Source organism: Monoraphidium neglectum (assembly GCF_000611645.1).
Source record: "Monoraphidium neglectum strain SAG 48.87 unplaced genomic scaffold scaffold00362, whole genome shotgun sequence".
Classification (NCBI taxonomy): domain Eukaryota; kingdom Viridiplantae; phylum Chlorophyta; class Chlorophyceae; order Sphaeropleales; family Selenastraceae; genus Monoraphidium; species Monoraphidium neglectum.
In genome coordinates, this window is record NW_014013266.1 from 5 (window position 1) to 16,854 (window position 16,850).

General features: G+C 64.0%; 3 protein-coding genes across 3 annotated transcripts; 1 reads left to right on the forward strand and 2 right to left on the reverse strand.

Moving 5' to 3' along the window:
- Window positions 1-564: 564 nt before the first annotated feature.
- On the forward strand, window positions 565-9,671 carry MNEG_3001 (hypothetical protein; the record flags this gene model as incomplete). Its single annotated transcript, XM_014048517.1, has 16 exons — window positions 565-915; window positions 1,106-1,365; window positions 1,578-2,346; window positions 2,511-2,738; window positions 2,988-3,257; window positions 3,431-3,760; window positions 4,051-4,218; window positions 4,362-4,662; window positions 4,857-5,002; window positions 5,266-5,477; window positions 5,712-5,871; window positions 6,171-6,434; window positions 6,604-6,846; window positions 7,012-7,264; window positions 7,970-9,157; window positions 9,340-9,671. 16 exons carry the CDS (start codon window positions 565-567, stop codon window positions 9,669-9,671), a joined length of 5,475 nt encoding a protein of 1,824 aa, XP_013903971.1.
- Window positions 9,672-9,981: 310 nt separating this feature from the next.
- On the reverse strand, window positions 9,982-10,728 carry MNEG_3002 (putative prefoldin subunit 4; the record flags this gene model as incomplete). Its single annotated transcript, XM_014048518.1, has 3 exons — window positions 9,982-10,257; window positions 10,468-10,575; window positions 10,714-10,728. 3 exons carry the CDS (start codon window positions 10,726-10,728, stop codon window positions 9,982-9,984), a joined length of 399 nt encoding a protein of 132 aa, XP_013903972.1.
- Window positions 10,729-11,647: 919 nt separating this feature from the next.
- On the reverse strand, window positions 11,648-16,237 carry MNEG_3003 (CCR4-NOT transcription complex subunit 3; the record flags this gene model as incomplete). Its single annotated transcript, XM_014048519.1, has 9 exons — window positions 11,648-11,690; window positions 11,844-11,884; window positions 12,083-12,130; window positions 12,466-14,002; window positions 14,158-14,426; window positions 14,632-14,844; window positions 15,327-15,546; window positions 15,679-15,779; window positions 16,145-16,237. 9 exons carry the CDS (start codon window positions 16,235-16,237, stop codon window positions 11,648-11,650), a joined length of 2,565 nt encoding a protein of 854 aa, XP_013903973.1.
- Between the last annotated feature and the right edge of the window lie 613 nt (window positions 16,238-16,850).

Here is a 16,850-nt window from a genome sequence, read left to right on the forward strand (position 1 = left end):
CATACCCCTCCCCCCCGCCCCTCCAGAGCGCCAAGTCGCTCAGCGACCAGCTGGCCGCAGCCAACGACACTCTGGACGTCAAGGGTGACGACCTGCTGGCACTGCGGCGCACCAGCGCCAATGCCACACTGAGTCTGCAGCGCGAGGTGGCAGAGCTGCAGGCCGCCCTGCAGGACGCAAAGGCGGGGGAGCAGGCGGCCAAGCGGCGCTGTACGGCGGCCGAGGAGCGGCGGGACGCACTGGTGGCGCGGCAGGCCGAGGTGGAGGCCAATGCCTCAGAGACGGAGCGCAGCCTGGGGGACCAGCTACGCGCTGCTTTGGTGCGCGCGGACCGCTACCAGGAGGTGGCCACCAACGAGCAGCGCAAGCGCGAAGAGGTGCGTCGTGCAGCCAGGTGGCAATGCTCTGTTTGGGTGCAGAGCAGGGGCTTCGAGCAACACGTTTTTTTCTTCCAAGTGACGACTTGTGCCTCAATGTTGGGCTGTGGCAAATTATATACGTCTGGCCTTAAATCTGCTGGTTCCCCACACTGCTTGGTCACCTCCTCACCAGGCCGTGCGCGTCATGGCTGAGATGAAGGAGCAGGCAGCAGCGGCTGCCCGCGCCCATGCAGAGGCGCTTGAAGCCGCTGAGGCGCAGGCTGCGGACGCGCGCCAGCTGGCGGCGCTGTACGAGCAGCAGGTGGCTGACGTCAAGGCGCAGCTGCAGGCATCCCAGAGCGGCGGCACGCAAGGCGCGCCAAGCACGCTGCCGGCGGCACGGCCTGCTCAGATGGCCGGGGCGGGGGATGTCGCCGACCCCTACCAGGCTGCGTCCGCAGCAGAGCTGCTTGGCCAGGATCCCGGGCGCGTGGCGGTTGGACTCCAGCAGCAGGGCAAGAGCTACTCTGACCTGGTGGCTGACTACATCGACATGGTGGGAGGCGTGGTCAGCAGAGTGGGGGGTTGCCGCTTGGAAGCTGCTGCAGCAAAGGCCACTCTATCGGGGGTTGGCAAGGTTCAAGCTTTTTTGCTGCCCCTGGAGTCGTGGTCGCATTGACTGTTCCGCGCCTGTTCCCAGCTTATGCGTCCTCATGTCCCACAAATATGCAAACGGCGTCTCCCAGACGCACGCGTTCCGCATGGAACGCCTGAGGGCTCAGGAGCTGGAGGCCAGCCTGGACCGCCTCTGCACCGCGGCCAATCGCAAGGCTGCAGACAGCGACCGTCAGCGCCGCGAATATGAGGGCGTGCGCGCCGCCCTCGCAGCGCTGCAGTCGGTTCATGCCGAGGCGGTGGCACGTGCGGGGCAGTTGTCCGCGCGTGCTGCGGAGCTGGAGCGTGAGCTGGCTGCCGAGCGGCACCTGGAGGCTGGCATACGTCAGGGGTAGGTGCATGGGTGGTTGGGGACTTCAATATTCACAGTGTCGTGTGCAAGAACACAATGATTGGTAGGGACAAACGCAGCTGGCGAGTCAGATCTGGGTCAGCAAATAATCATCCCCACACCCAAAGACCGTTTCGCATGCCCTTTAAACCAGCCTGGTATTGCCTTGAACTCACCTGCTGCTTCCCTTGCCCGTACCCCCACAAACTCAGCCTGGCCGACAAGGAGCGCCAGGTAGCGGTGCTCACGGCCGAGGTGGAACGCCTGCAGGGCAGGCCCGTGCCACCGGGCGGCGACGGCGACGGCAACACCGCTCTCCTGGGGAGCGGGGCTCTGGATGCAGCCGGCGTGATCAACCTGCGCCTGGTGACATTCCGCTCACTGGCCGAGCTGGTGGAGCGCAACAGCCAGCTGCTGGCGGTGGCGCGCAGCCTGGCCGAGGACCTCGACGCCAGCAGGCAGGGGCTGGAGGCCAAGTACGCAGCGGCGCGCGCGGCAGAGTCGGCCGACGTAGAGCAACGTATTGCGGAGCTCACGGAGATGTGCAACGCCCTGGCAACGGAGGCCCAGGCCTGCAAGCGCGCTGCTGATGAGGCCCTGCGCGACAGGCAGGTGCGCGACCAGGCCGGCTGCGGCGGCGGCGGCGGCGGCAGGGCAGAAGGCACGCAGGCGGCGGCTGCTGCGGAGCTGGAGGCGGCATGCGCCAGGGTGAAGGAGCTGGAGGCGGCACTGAGCCAGCTGCGGACGGATGCGGCGGAAAGCGCTGCATTCATGCAGCAGCAGCTGGATGCGGCGCGCTCCGCCGAGGGCGCCTCGCGCAGCGACGCCGCAACGGCACGCGCGCAGCAGCAGGTGTTGTCTAATGCGGCGGCGGCGCTGCAGCAGCAAGTGGCTGATGCCAACGCACGTGTTGAGCGTCTCACGGGCCAGTTGAGCTCTCACCGCGACCTGGTGGAAAGGCTGGAGGTGCAGCTTGAGCAGGTGGGTGGTTGAGGGGTGGCTGAGACTCGTGGCAGCGAGAGTAGTGAGGGGCGGACGAGAGCAGACTGCCGCTTGTCTGCCAAACAGACCTGTGCGTGCTTTGTTGATCCCAAAGCATTGGGTCATCCCCTGCACCCTTTTCTCTGACCCCCTGCACCCTTCAGGCGCGTGCAACAGCGGACGGGTCAGGCGAGGAAGCGCGCCAGATGGCCCGCCGCGCTGCCCAGATGGAGGTGCAGCTGGGGCACCTGCAGGCGCAGGAGGCGCGCGCTGCCGAGGCGGAGCGAGCCGCTGTCGCAGAGCGCGAGCGTATGCACGCTGAGCTCCTGGCTGCAAAGAGTGTTGAGGCGATGCGCCAGGAGGCCCACGCACGCGAGGTGGCGGACATGCAGGTTCGCTCGCTGGGCTGGGGAGTGGGGGCTGGGGTCGGGGCTGCAGGTGGCGAGCCAGCGGTGGAACTAAGCAAAGCGAAGATGGGCCGTTGAGGAGCAGCAGGTCTGACGGGTGCTGACCTGCCTGGAGCCTGCTTCCGCCTTGATTGCATCTGTTGCATCTGTTTTAGTCAGCCGCTCGTTCGCACATGTCACGACTCGGCGCCCGCACCTTGGTTTGCACACCCTGTGCACTGGCTTGCGCTACAGGCGCGCATCAGTGCCCTGCAGGCAGAAGTTTCGCGGGCGCAGGAGGAGGTGGCACGTGAGAAAGAGCAGCGCACCGACAAGCTGGAGGAGGCTCTTAGGGAGGGCAGGGCCGCTCGCGCTGATGCAGACGTGCTGCGAGGCCAGTTGCAGGAGGCTCGCAGCACTGGCGCCGCGTCAGCGGGCAAGGCTGAGGCGCTGGGCCAGCAGCTGGCAGCTGCAGCGGCACGGCTGCGCGTGCTGGAGCAGCAGGCTGAGCAGCGCGAAGCTCAGGTGGCTGGTGCTGTGCAGTTGGGTTGTCTCCTGACGGCAAGCCTTTCAAGCAATTGTGTTCCGCCAACCCCTTGTGCGGAAGGCTGCGACGCACTCTGATTAGAAACTTGCCTCTGCTCCCCCTTGTGCTCTGCATTGCCTTACCCCTGCTTGCGCTTCATCTGCAACCTCAGGCTGCCAGCGCTGCAGCCGGCGGCGCCGAGGACGGCCCTGAGCGCAGGGTGCTGGAGCTGGAGCGCCGCTTGAAGGAGGCAGAGTCCCAGGTGGCCTCTGTGACGGGGGAGCTTGAGGCCACCAGGAAGCGCAATGAGGACGTGGCCACATTGCTGGCGGCGGCACAGGCGGCGCAGAGGGACCTGGCGGCAGCCAATGAGTCGCTGCGCACGGAGAGGGACGCGGCAGTGGCAGCCGACCGCAATGCAGCGGCAGAGGCAGTCGCTCGCGTGCAGCGGCTTGAGGAGGAGAGGCAGGAGCTTGTCACGGCCCGGGACACAGTTCAGCAGGTGAGGTGTGGGAGTGGTGGCACACCTGGATAGGGCATTCGTCCGGGAATGCATGCGGGTCAGTGGTTTGGCATTTTAGGAATGTTGTGCATACAGCACATGCTGATGAGCCACTTGCTTAAGCCGCTTGCGGACTGCATCAAGGGTTGTGTTGAGCGGGCTGGTGTTAACGGTGAAGGCAAAGCCTGCAGCTTGCGCCCCCTGCCCCCCACCGTCCTTGCAAACATGTTTGTGTCGACACCAACCTGCATTCACGCACCTTGCCTCCCCATGTTACCGCGTTGTTGCAGGAGCTGGCTACCATCCAGGCAACGCTTCACGCAGAGCGCTCCCGGGCCGCCAACTCTACAGGCCAGGTGCAGCGCCTGGAGGAGCAGCACCGCCAAGAGCTGCAGCGCCTGGAGGAGCAGCTGGCGGCTGCACACAGCAGCCTGGAGCGCGCTGAGTCGGTGTCAAAGGTGGGGCTGTTTAGGAATTCATCTCACATCAGCTGCGCACTCTGTTTGTGATGGCGGACACGGCTGCCAGCCGCTGGTGTCTGCATATTGAGCTCCTGCACCATCGCAGACCCTCCACGCCGCCACCCGCATCACGCCTTCAGGCTCAAACATACGATCTGGCGGCAGCGTACAGGCGCGCAGAGGCTTGGGAGAAGCAGGCGCTTGACGCACGCGCCAAGCTTGAGCAGGCGCATCAAGCAACGAGAGTTGCGCAGGAAGAGGCTGGAAAGCAAACAGCTGCGGCAGCTGAGCAGGTGCGGGTCAGCGAGGAGGCGCGCGGCGAGGCAGAGCGGCGGCTAGCAGAGGCACACCACGCCAACGACGCACTGCAGCGGCAACTGGATGCGCTGCTGGCCGGCAGCGGCAGTGAGGGGACGGCACAGCTGCCCCTGGCGCCAACGGGTGAGGAGTGGGGAGTGCAAGGCGCTACTACCTGGAGGCGCTTGCTGTGCAGCCTTACATTCCCGTTGAGCAGCATTTGGTTCCCCACCAAGTGATCCTTGGCCTCACCCAGGATATCTGACTCATTGCGTCATGTCTTGCGGCCGCCCCTCAGCCCCATAGCCCCCACCCCTACCGCGTTACACTTGCACCAGGTGAGGGCCTGCTGGAAGCGCTGGCTGCCGCGCGCCAGGAGCGCGAGTACCTGGAGGGCCGCGTGGCCATGCTCAGCCTGGACGCAAAGCGCAGCCTGCGCGACAGGGACCTGGCCAGGCAGGAGGTCAAGGCCCTACAGCTGGAGGTGTGACAATGGGGCAGGGGCCCGGCTGGCAGAGCACATGGCGGGGCGCCTAGTGCTGGCAAGCACAAGCATTGCTGCATGCACGTACATGCACGCCCGGGCTGACAAGTGTTTGCACGCATGATACTTGCCTGCTTGTGCGCACAACCTCACACACACACACACACACACACACACACACACACACACACACACACACGCGCGCGCGCGCGTGCGCGCACACACACATACACATTGACGCGTGCGCACGCTCGCATCCTTAGGTGCAGCAGCTGCGCCAGGAGGTTTCTTCCGGCCTCATGACCTCAGCTCAGATGCAGGAGGCAGCGGGGGCCCAGGAAGACCTCACCACCCTGCGCGAGTCAAACGCTCACCTGCGCGCTCACAACAAGGAGCTGCTCGCCGAAGCGCAGCAAGCGCGGCAGGAGGCGGCTGCGGCGCGCCAGCAGCTGCAGCCCCTTCAGGACCGCATCACGTGAGCGGGTCTGAGGCTTGCATGGCGTGGAGGTTGTACGCACGCAGCCAGGGAAGGAGTGGAAGCTGCCCAGAGATTTGTGATTGAAACCCGACGACGCGGCTTGCAAGAAGAGGTGTCACTTCCAGAGATGGGGCGCCCTGCAATTGTTTCTGCAACCTGTGAGCGTGCATGCTGGGCAGTTGCTGAACACTACAGCTTTGAAACCCCTTTGCCTGCTCCTCCCCGTCACAGGTCGCTGGAGGTGTCCCTACAGGTTGAGAAGGAGGCTGTGCAGAGCGCCAATGACACCGCGCAGCGAGCTGAGGCGAGCCTTCAGCGCATGGTCCAGCGCTATGGCTCTGTCGACATGGAGGAATACAACAGGGTCAAGGAGGAGAGCCGGCAGGCCAAGGTCAGTAGGGGTTGCGGCAGAGGGCTGGAGCTTCTGTGCTAGGCTTGGCCGCAAGGCACATGGGCATCAGCAGGCAGGCTGAGTAATCATCAACTGGTTGATGCATGGCTTGCTCCAAGTCTACAAAGGAACTCGTTTTTGACTGCAGTGGGGACAGCCGTGTTGTTCTGGATGATTTTCAACTCAAATAATCCTTAGGCCTTCATTTTGGCTTCATGCAGACGCATTCATCTGAATCCGTGCGTGCACACACACACACACACACACACACACACACTGCATGCCCTGCCCTGGTTCAGGAGGATCTGGTTGCTGCCAACAAGGCCCACGGCGCCGCCACTGAGGCACTTCACTCCGCCCAGGCAGACGCTCAGCGGCATGCTGAGGCAGCGGCTGTGGCCACCACCAAGGCTCAGTTGCTGGCAAAGCAAGCAAAAAATGCAGAGAATGACGCACAGCAGGCGCGCTCTGCGCTGGCAGGTGCGGAAGAGGCGCGGGCCAAGGTGGAGGCCGCCAGGGCGGATCTAATCAGCAGGTCCAACAACATCATAAAAAAGATGCAGGTGCGCGCATCAGGTTGTCCAGTCGCGATCAGTGGGTGCAAGCCGTGGATGCTGCAATGGTTTCTTTGGTGCCAATGGCAATGCTGACGCTTCCAGCACTACTTGCTGTTTGCTCTATGGTCGAGCGCGCGGCATGGGGATGCTGCCCTGTTGCACTTAACCCCTCCAGGAAAACCTGGACAAGTTCAAGGCCGACGCTGCGGCGCAGCGCAAGCGGGCCGATGATCTTGCAGTCAAGGAGACACAGCTGACGCAGCAGGTGGATGGTTTGAAGCAGCAGGTTGAGGGTCTGCGGCAGCAGGTGGAGAACATGACGCAGCAGCTGCAGGCGGCGGAGGCGCAGGCAGTGCGGGGGCGTAACGACCAGCTGCAAAAGGAGCTGCTGGAGCTGCGCAACAAGCTTGATGCAAAGGTGCGCGCCACTTGGCTGGGGCGAGAATTGCCCGCGGGGTCGAGGGTGGGGAGCTACAACCGTGCATGCCGCAGCCCTGGATCGCCAAGCCCCTGTACTTCTCAGGAATAGTGCAAAAGCGAAGTAGCTAAACCATGTGTACATCAACTTCCGCCCATGTTGCAGGAGCAAGCACAGGCCGCTGGTCGGCGACGGCAGGTGCCGGAGCCTGTGCCTGTGCCGGAGTTCGTGGCCAAGCAACAGGCTCGAGAACAGCCTGAGGCGGCGGCGGCGCAGCAGCAACCGGGCTCGCTGCTGCCATCATTGCAGCAGCAGCAGCAGCAGCAGCAGCAGCAGCAGCAGCAGCAGCAGCAGCAGCAATCACCACCGGCTACAGTGGAGCGCAAGGCTTCCGCCCGGCCCAGCATCCCAGCAACCAGTGGCTCTGCCGGAAGGGGCACAGCCGTAGGCGGTCACTCCAGAGGAGGGGGACGAGGTGCTGAGACAGGGCGTGGCAGTGGGCGCGGCACGGCCGCTCGCCCACTTGACCCCACTGCCCCTGGATTCAAGCCCACGCCGCCCGCCTCTCTGGCTTTAAAGGGTGCAACGGCAGGAGCAGCGGCAGGAGCAGCAGCGCCAGGCGCTGGCAGCCATGGTGGCAGCCAGGGGGAGGAGCAGGCACGCAAGGCTCAGCACCAGCAGCCCTCTGCGCTGTCGCAGCTGCCGCCGCCACAAGCGCAGCTTCCGTCGCAAGAGCAACAAGCAGATCAGCAGCGGCAGCAGCAGCGGGAGCAACAGCCTATGGCCCAACCGCCCCCGCCTAGTGGGAAGCCTGCAGCCACCGAGGAGGAGCTGCTGAAGCTGAAGCTGCAGGCCAAGAAGCGATTCAAGCGCGGCGCTGCACCGGCAATCGCGGCCTCTGCAGCCGCAGGCGAGCAGGCCGCGCAGGCTCCCCCTGCAGCAGCAGCTGCCGCTGCGGCGGCCGCTCGTGCTGCTAGTAGTGAGGGTGCAGAGGCAGGCGGAAGGCCTCAGCCGTCGGGCGCAGCAGCACCAGCATCTGTGCACACACCCGCAGAGCCACAGTCACCCCCCAGCAAGCGCCCTCGCATTGCCATCGGGGGCCCCGCTATGGCGCCATCTTCAGGCGCTGCAACTGCCAGCAGTGAACAGCAGCAACAGGAACAGCTGCCGTCCGGCCAGCAGCTGGAGGAGAGTCAGCCTATTCTTGATGCGCCAGGGCAGCATGGCGAGCAGCAGCTGGCGCCCATGCAGCACGATGAGCTGTCGCCGCAGCGGCACCAGGAAGATGCGCAGAAGCAGCAGCAGGAGCAGCAGCAGCAGCAGCAGCAGCAGCAGCAGCAGGAGCCGGTGCAGCCTGTTGAGTGGCACGAGCAGGCACAGGAGCACCATGTTGAAGAGCAGGCACATGAAGGGGCAGGGCGACAGCAACAGGAGGCGCGACAGCAGGAGGAGCAGGCAGAGGAGGAGCAGGAAGCTCAACGCCAGCTGCTCAGCGAGGAGCCCCACAGCGAGGGCGGCGGCAAGGAGGGGTTGGACGGGGCGGAGGCTATGGAGGCTGATCAGGGGGTGGACCAGGAGGGGCTGGAGCAGCAGGGGCCGGAGCAGCAGGGGTCGGAGCAGGGAGCCACGGAACAGGCTGCGGCCACTGATCAGGTGCCAGTGGCAGAGCGTCAGGCATCCGGCGCGCACAAGGGTGAGCAGGCTGCAGAGCGCCAGATGCCGGAGGTGCCCGCGGTGGGCGTGGGCGAGCAAAATGCAGCCCACTGGCATGGCGGAGCTGGCCCGGATGAAGAGGTGCAGGGACAGAGGGATGACCCAATCGACGTGGACGAGACGGCGTTTGGCCAGCAGCAGGAGGAGCAGGCTCTGGAGCACAAACAGGAGGATGGTGCGGCAGGAGTGGATGAACTTGTGGCCGAGGAGGGTGAGGCCGTGGCGCTGGAGGACGAGGAGATGCTGGAGCAAGGCGAGCCGGGGGGTGAAGATGGTGGTGGTGATGAGGAGGAGGGCCGGCAGCAAGGCGATGACGTGGCGGAGGAGTTTGACCTGGCAGCTCTCGCAGGGGACGCTGGCGCAGTGGAAGGGGGCTTCTGGCAGGATGGCGGTGATGGCGGGCTGGGCGCTGTCGGCCTGCCTGACCTGGAGGACGAGCTGCGCGAGGGCCTGGAGGGTGCGCCACACGCGGGCGGTGCGGCACAGGAGGCAGCAGAAGATCTGGCGGCAGCCGAGGGAGCAGTTGGTGGCAGCGACGGTCGCATTGAGCAGCCGGCTGCGACAGAGGAGCTGGAGGAGCCTGGCGAGGGCGGGCAAGGTGGGCACCCAGGTCAAACCAGGCGGGCTCGTGAGTGCTGTGGTTGTGCATCAGAGTCCCAACGGCACAGATCCTTTTGTGCAGTTTTTGGCATATCAGAATGGCACATGGCTCATTCCCAACACATTGTGCTCCAACCGCACATTCCGCCTCAATTACAATTCCCCTTCCATCTTCCTCAGGTGATGATGACGGCGACACGGTGCCCACATACTCACGGCCGCCGATACACGAGCAGCAGCAAAAGCAGCAGCAGCAGCAGCAGCAGCAGGAGCAGGAGCAGCAAGCAACTCAGCAGCAGGTGCTGGAGCAGCCACCGCCAGCGGCTGAGCCCGGGCAGCTGGCTGGCGAGGCTCAGCGCCCCACGCAGAACCCCGCGCAGCAGAGGCAGGCGACCCCAGACCCGGGCGCAACGCAAGGCGACACGGAAGCCGGCACAGCGGCAGGCGGCAGACGCAGGCGCGCTCCTATTGTTTGGGGCTTAGACAAGTCGGATGATGCAGCCGGCCAATAGGATGGTGCAGGGGCCCGTTGTGCAAGTCTGTTGCAAGTGTGTTCTTTTGATGTAACTCAACGTTTTTTTTGAGGCGTACTGCGTGAGGAGGTACATCGGCGCTGCCTTGCAGTCGGTCTGCTGCGGTGTGCTAATGCTGGCTGATTTTTGGCACCCACCCAGCATACAGAGAAGTGTACCAAGCACAGACAGGGACGACAGGCAGGACACAGCATCTTACAACATAGCTGGTCGCGTCTGCGCAAAGCGACCACCACTGAAAAGGGTGCGTTGGCAACGCCGCTGCCACTTCTCCAGGTTTCCGCAGCCGTCACTCCTCCAGGTTGATATTGCCGCTCCCCAGCCGTGCGTAGAGCGCCACCTTGAGGTCAGCCAGCCGCGAGGTGACGCCGCCCAGCTCCTCGTGCAGCGCCGCCAGCAGGGTCTGCGCCTCCCCCGTCAGAGCCTCCACCTTGGACTCTGCATCGTCCTTGGGCGTGTGCAAAAATGCTGCGCCCACCAACATCCGCACCCCGCCGTCCTCGCCGTCATCGTCATCAGCCAGCATCAGCTCAGCGGACGCGTCCTCCAGATCCTCCAGCTGCTTCTGTAGTGGTGAGGGGGTGCAGCCGCAGAGCAACGCGCAGCGTGGACAGCTGCACTTGGCAGTGGCCGAATGTGCTTGCTGACATGCTTGTATCCAGCTGATTGCCTGTTGACGAATGCTACCTGCAGCTTCAACTTCAGTGTTCCTGGAAACAATTCAGCACCCACCCAGGCACCATCCAACCTCGCTGCAACGCAAACAAGTGAGCACCTTGGTGCCGTGTATCTGCGCTTCCAACTCGTGCCGCCGAATGTTCAGTTTGCTGAACGTGTTGATATTCTGCTGATCCTCCCATGTGACCTGCACCTGCTCTGTGCTCTGCGTTGACAAGGGCGCGAATGGTGCAGCGGAGTCGACACAGCGACAGCGTCGTTGCAGCGGCGATCGCGACCGACGGAGAACGAGCTGGGCAACAGGGTCGGGACACAGTTATTGGTCGTGCTACAATACACTTACCCCTTTCTTTGCCATGTTTGCCTGGAGACCAGCCTCAGATCGCGCGCGCGCTGATCAACGCTTTCGTCCTGTAGAACACACAAAGCCGTCTGAAAGGCAACAATGGTGATTTTGGTGACGGCATAGCAAGAGTGAATGTGCGGTCCACCTTTCCTCTACCCGGCCTCAGGAACCAAGGAAGTACGGCGGCGACGCCTTGCGGCTGCCAACACCACCCCCGCCCGCCGTGGCTGGACGATTACGCCGCAGTACAAGTAGTGCTGCCACGAGGCACGTGCTGCATGGTCAAGTCTGATTTTACCATTGCCAGCTCCACTACATTGCTAGTTTGTAGCGCCCACTTCTGTACGTGTGCTGACGGCCGATTGTTTGCTCCTGCAGACTGTTGGGCGGCTCAGCCTCCATTGTTTGTGGGCTGCTTGGACTTATGCACTGCTGCTGAACCCTGGGCATTTGCCGCCTTCCGCGCCAGGCGCCCCGCAGGGCATGTGCCCGCGCAGTGCAGTGCTGCTTGGCGCAAACGCCCGGTGGTCGCGGCTGAAAGTACGAGAAAAACAGCGTTCCCGTGACCGATTGCGCTGTGTTCTCCGGCCACGTCCGTGCTGGTAGCAGCACCGCCATACGTGGCAGTACTGCCGGCGCTGCCGCACCCTGACCGTGCCTGCTGGCCCCCGCCCGTGATGCGCTTCAACTGACAACTACCTGAATCTCTCAGCATCATGCTCACTGCATGTCTGCCATGTGTCCTGCATTGCAAGTGCCTCTCAGGCGCAGCTAGCCTGCCCAACGCGACCGTAACAAAATCTCTACCCGTGTGAACGTTCGGCCGCAGCTGTGTCGGATGTGCTCAACGCACGAGAAATTGTTACAACTGTGTGCCACCTGCCAATCATCCGGTGATTGCCCAAACGGCAGCATCAGCTGGGCAGCATGGTCAGCCGGCGCCCACCGCCAGCTCATCCTCCAGGGCGTCATACCTGGGGTGGCGGTGTGCGGTGGATGCAGTGTGGTTGATGGCGGCATGACATGGGCGGAGTACCTTCATTACAGCTGCAGGCCGTTCGGGTTGCACAGCAGGGTTGGCCCCGTCTAGATACGCCAGCCTAACAGTTTGCCATAAGGCGGCATACCTGAAGGTGAAATTCTCCTTTCTTCTGTAGCACCAGCCCGTCTGCAATGAAGATGGGTGGTGATCGAGGTTGGGGATTGGCAGGGAAAGCAGCGGCGACTTGCGTCGCAGGCCAGCGCTGCAGCGAGGGTGCTGTGCCATGACCTATAACCCCGCCTTATCTGTTCATAATATCCTGCGCAGTCGTCCCTCATCTTTTGCACTGCCCAGACGCCCGTTCCCTCCCCCCCCTAGACACACCTGCAGGTCGTCATGCATGATGTTGAAATCAAAGTACACGTAGGTGCCCTGCGCACAGTCAGCGTGGCATGCAGGTCAATTGCTTGGAACGCCAAAACTTGGACAATGCAGGCAATGGAGGGTAGTTATGAAAGGAAAGAAAGGTTGCAGCGCCGCACCCTAGATGGAGCCAAAATTGACGCAGCTTGCTGGCGGCATGAGACGGCGACACGAATGCCGCCCCGTGCCCTGGCAGTGGTTCAACATCCTGTTCCGATCAGTGCTGTTGGCCGCCAGCTGCAGCCAGTGGCTACTCCCCTCCCGCTGGCCCCAATCCTCTGCTCTCCTCCACTACCAAAGCAGGCATACACTTGCGCGCATCTTCCGGCATCCCCGCCCCTCACCTGCTCGTACTCGTCGTTTGTGACGCTGGGCTCCGCGTAGCGCTGGAACCAGGCGTTGTGGTGCTTGTGGTAGCGCCAGCTCTGGCGCTTGAGCTCCTGCGCCGCCAGGTACTGCTGGTAGGTGTCCGGCTGGTAGTAGAACGCGAAGAACAGGGCCTCAGGGTCCATGCGCCGGAACAGGCCCGGGGCCGACATGATGTCGGGCGGCGCGCGCGGGAACGTGGGCGGCGTTGCCACGGGGTGCCGCGGCCGGCTGCGCGCCCAGTCGCTGTCCACGGGCTGAGGTTGAGCCGCGCGGAACGCCGAGTCCAGCACACCCAGGGACGCGCCCAGGCCCCCTCCGCCGCCGCCACCCAGGCTGCTGCTGCTAACGCCCACGGGCACAGCGGGCAGCTGCCCAAAGCCCAGGTCCTGCGACGCCAGCCGGCTCAGCACCTCGAACGCGGCCGCCCCCGACGCGCTGCTGTCCATGCTCAGCCCGGCCATGCTGTCTGCCAAGGCGTCCGCCGCAGCCACCACAGCTGCCGCAGCCGGGACCGACGCCAACCCTGCAACCGTCGCGGCTGCCGCGCCTGACGACCCCTCGCCACCACCCTCAACCGGCGCGCCGCTCGCCTGGGAAGGCACGGAGGCGCCTGGCAGGGACGCCGCCGCCGGCACTGCTGCTGCTGTGCCGCCCGTCGGCGACGCGCCTGCCGGGATGGCCTCTTCATTGCCCTCAGGCAGCGCCTGGCCCGGCGTCCCCGCATCGAGCTGCTGAGCACCCTTCAGCTGCGAGACAGCACCGCCACCTGGGCTTGGCCCCAGCCCCCCGGTTGCGCCCGCTGCCGCCGGAACTGGCATGCCTGGTGGCGGCGCTTTGGTGGATGCAGAGGCCGCTGGCTTGGCCGCCTCTGCTGCTGATGGTGGCGCGCCTGCCATCCACGCACCCAGTCGCCCACCAGGTGGGGCGCCCCCCTGAGCCGTGGCAGGCGTCGGCCCCGCGCCGCTCTGGGATGCCGCCGCTGCCGCCAGCTCCGCCGCAGCTGCCGCAGATGGCGACAGAGGTCCACCAGGCCTGAGCGCACCAGGCAGGACCGCCGCTGCTGCCGCTGCTGCAAGGGGCGACAGCACCGCCCCAGATCCCAGCTGTTCTGGCCCCGGCCCGGGCCCTGGCGTCGACGACGGCGAGAGCACTGTGATCGGCGGTGCCGCTAGTGTCGGCTGCATCCGCTGCTGAGGTGACGGCGGCACTAGGCCAGCGCCGCCCTCCTGCTGCTGCTGCTGCTGCTGCTGCTGCTGCTGCTGCTGCTGCTGCTGCTGCTGCTGCTGCTGCTGCTGCTGCTGTGCCTGCGCCTGTGCCAGCGCCAGCTGGCTGCCGCTGTCTGACAAGGAGCGTGCTGCGGCAGGCAGCTGCAGCGCAGTGGGCGCGCGGCCCCCAGGGCTGGCTGTGATGCCAGGCGACTGTATGGGTGCAGAGCCCGTGGGTGTAGGGGGCGCCACGCTGGGTGGCCGCGCGCCGGCCCGCCCCCGCGAATCGTCGTCATCCATAGACTTGCTGCTTTGGCGAAGCGCAGGGCGGATGGGGGCGGGTGCGGAAGGAGGTTTGGCGGCAGGGGTAAGGTTGTCCGGTGTCCCCGGCCAGCATGGCGCCGGCGGGGGATGCGCTGCCTGCCACACACAACTCCCAAGATGAAACCCCTTGTAGCACACCTGATGGCGCCCTGCGCGATGAGCTGCGCCTTGACAGCTGCCGCGCGCTCCCTCTCCCGGTCCCGGTCCTTGGACTCTTCGTCGCCGCCCTTGCCGCCGCCGCTGCGCACGCCCTCACGCCCCTCCTTGCCGCCGCCCATGCTGCCGCCCTTGCTGCCGTGGCTGACCAGGGTCCCCGGGCCCGCCACCGTCTCGACGGCCTCCAGGGTCTCGGCTATGTCGGCGTACAGGTCGTCCACCGTGTCCGCGTGGTCAGAGTCCTCCGCGTTCTGGGGAGGGCGGCGGGCAAAGAGGGGGGGGCGGGAGAGCCGGTGCCAGCTGGGGGGACCGCACGAGGCGTGTGCGTGGCATTCGCTGCTGCGCTACACAAGAACGCTGATACGCTGCCTTGTGGTTGATACTACCTTGCCTTGGTGGCACCGCCAAGGCAGCTACCACCCATGCTCGCCCCGTCCTCCCTCCAGGGCGCCGCACCAGGTAGTACTCCAGGCTGTCACGAATCGGGTCCAGGTCCTCCGCCTCCAGGGCATCGTTGTCCAGGCACCGCAGAGCAGCCTCCAGCTTGATAATGTGCTTCTTGTGCACAGCGATCACAGACTGGAGGAACTCGATGCGGGGGGGCGGCTTTGATTTCTTCTTGCCGCCCGTTGCCGCCAGCTCCTCAATCTCGTACTCGTACTTCTCAATCTGAGGGGGGCGTGTGGCGGCATGTTGCCATGGGCGCCGTTGGGGTCTCACCGCTAAGAAGCACTCAAGGTGGGGTGGGACACTGCAGGCGGAGCTTCAAATGTCCAGTTGTTGCCCCAACAGAGCGTTGTAGAGCCACGGGTGACGACACGTTGGTCGCGATGCTTTGGGTGCCAACTTGGTTTGAACCATGCAGGCCGCGGCTCCCTGCTGCTGCTCCTCTGCCTTGTGAGACGTGGACGTGACTCAAAGACACGTCGCACTCCAGAATTAGATGCTTGCCACCGCATCGACACACTCCCTACAAAGAAGCTGGCCTCGCGCGATGTCCACAGCACACCCACACCCACACACCCCCCCACACACACACACACACACGCACGCACGCACGCACGCTAAGGGGCGCGTGCGCGCACACACACATACAAACATGGGCGCACACGCATGCCCTCGCAAGAGCACACGCAAACACACACTCACACCTGCTCGTTGAGCGTATCCACAGCTGAATTTATCCACTCCCGCGTCTCCATCTTGGCCTGCTCCCGAGGGTCGAGCTTGTCGGCCTGCCCCAGCGCTGCCTTGCTGAAGGCCTTCATCTTGGCCTCCTTTTCGCACAGCTTGAACCGCTCCATCTCGCGCTCAATTGCTTTGCGCGCCTCCACAAGCTGCGTCTTGTCCTTCACATCCGCGCTAGAGATCCTGGATAGTTCAACGTAGGTTACGTTGGAGGGGGGGGGCGGTGTTGCCGTCAGAGAAGCTGCTGCGGAATGGCCCATTGAAGCCGCCAGCGCACGGTAGTAAAAAGGACAAAAAATCGCTCCAACGGCTCACCATGTCTTAATCTGGTCCCTGAGACGCTGCAGCTTTTTGATCTCCTTCTTGAGATCGGCCTCAAACTTCTCCTTCTGATTCGAGTTGTCGGTGTCGTGGACCTGCAGGTATGGGCAGTTGCACGGTGCCACAGCAGGCAGAGGAGAGTGCCAGTTGCTGGAGCATGAGCAGACCCCGCATAGCCGCCTAGTCCATCACATCCGTGCAATGCCCTTTGTTAACAGGCACGTAAGCAACGCATGGGGTGGAGTGCATGCAGCGCACACAAGCAGCGGCGGGTGAACGCATGCATCAACAGCCCACTGCCGATCCGGCAAGGGAGAAATACCCAACGGTACATCGTGGATACTACCACAGTCAACAGGGCACAGTAAGCACGCCAGGGATGTGAACACATCATGTCCGAGTGGGACCTCATCAGACCGCCCGAGCAGGGTCTGAACGCGCTCACGTGGACGCCTCTTACCTTTTCCCAGATCCCGTCAAACTCGTCGATGCCCTCTTGTACCCGCTTCAGGCATCTGTCGATCTCTTGCTGCAGCTTTCGCTGAGCTGCCATCCTGACAGGCCCACCGGAGGGGCCTCCCCACAGCACGTAATATGAGCTGTGTGCTATCGCAGCACTTGGGTGCCTCGTGCAGGCAACCGAACCAAACAACACCCCGTCAGATCACTACATGCAACATCGAGAATCGTGTCAGTCACCGTCGACTTTCGTTCAACAGAGTGGCGACAGAGTGCAAGACTGTAGGACGACCGAGCCAGCGGGCACACAACGGGTTGTTCAGGTGTGAGTGCCGAGAGTCTCAACGAAGCAGCGAAACGCGGGTTCTTCATGTGAAGCGCGGAAGCAGTGGCCAAAAAAACTTAGGGTATGTAATATCACAATTGTTCCGGTGGAACGGGTGCGGGCAGGAATACCCCCACCCCTTCGAGCGTACTGCTGCTTGCCTATGCCACATCTGCTCATCTGCCATGTGCGGGGCCTACGATGGTGACCACTCCAGGCGCCTCACGGTAATACACGTATCGTCATTGCATGCATGCTACGATGTATTTCTCTACATACAATCTGGGCCAGGCGCTAGGGTCTGTAAATTGCGCCAGGGCGGCACTCCACCCCACGTCACCCAGTCGCTGCACTGGGGCCCAGCAGTAACAGGATCCAACGG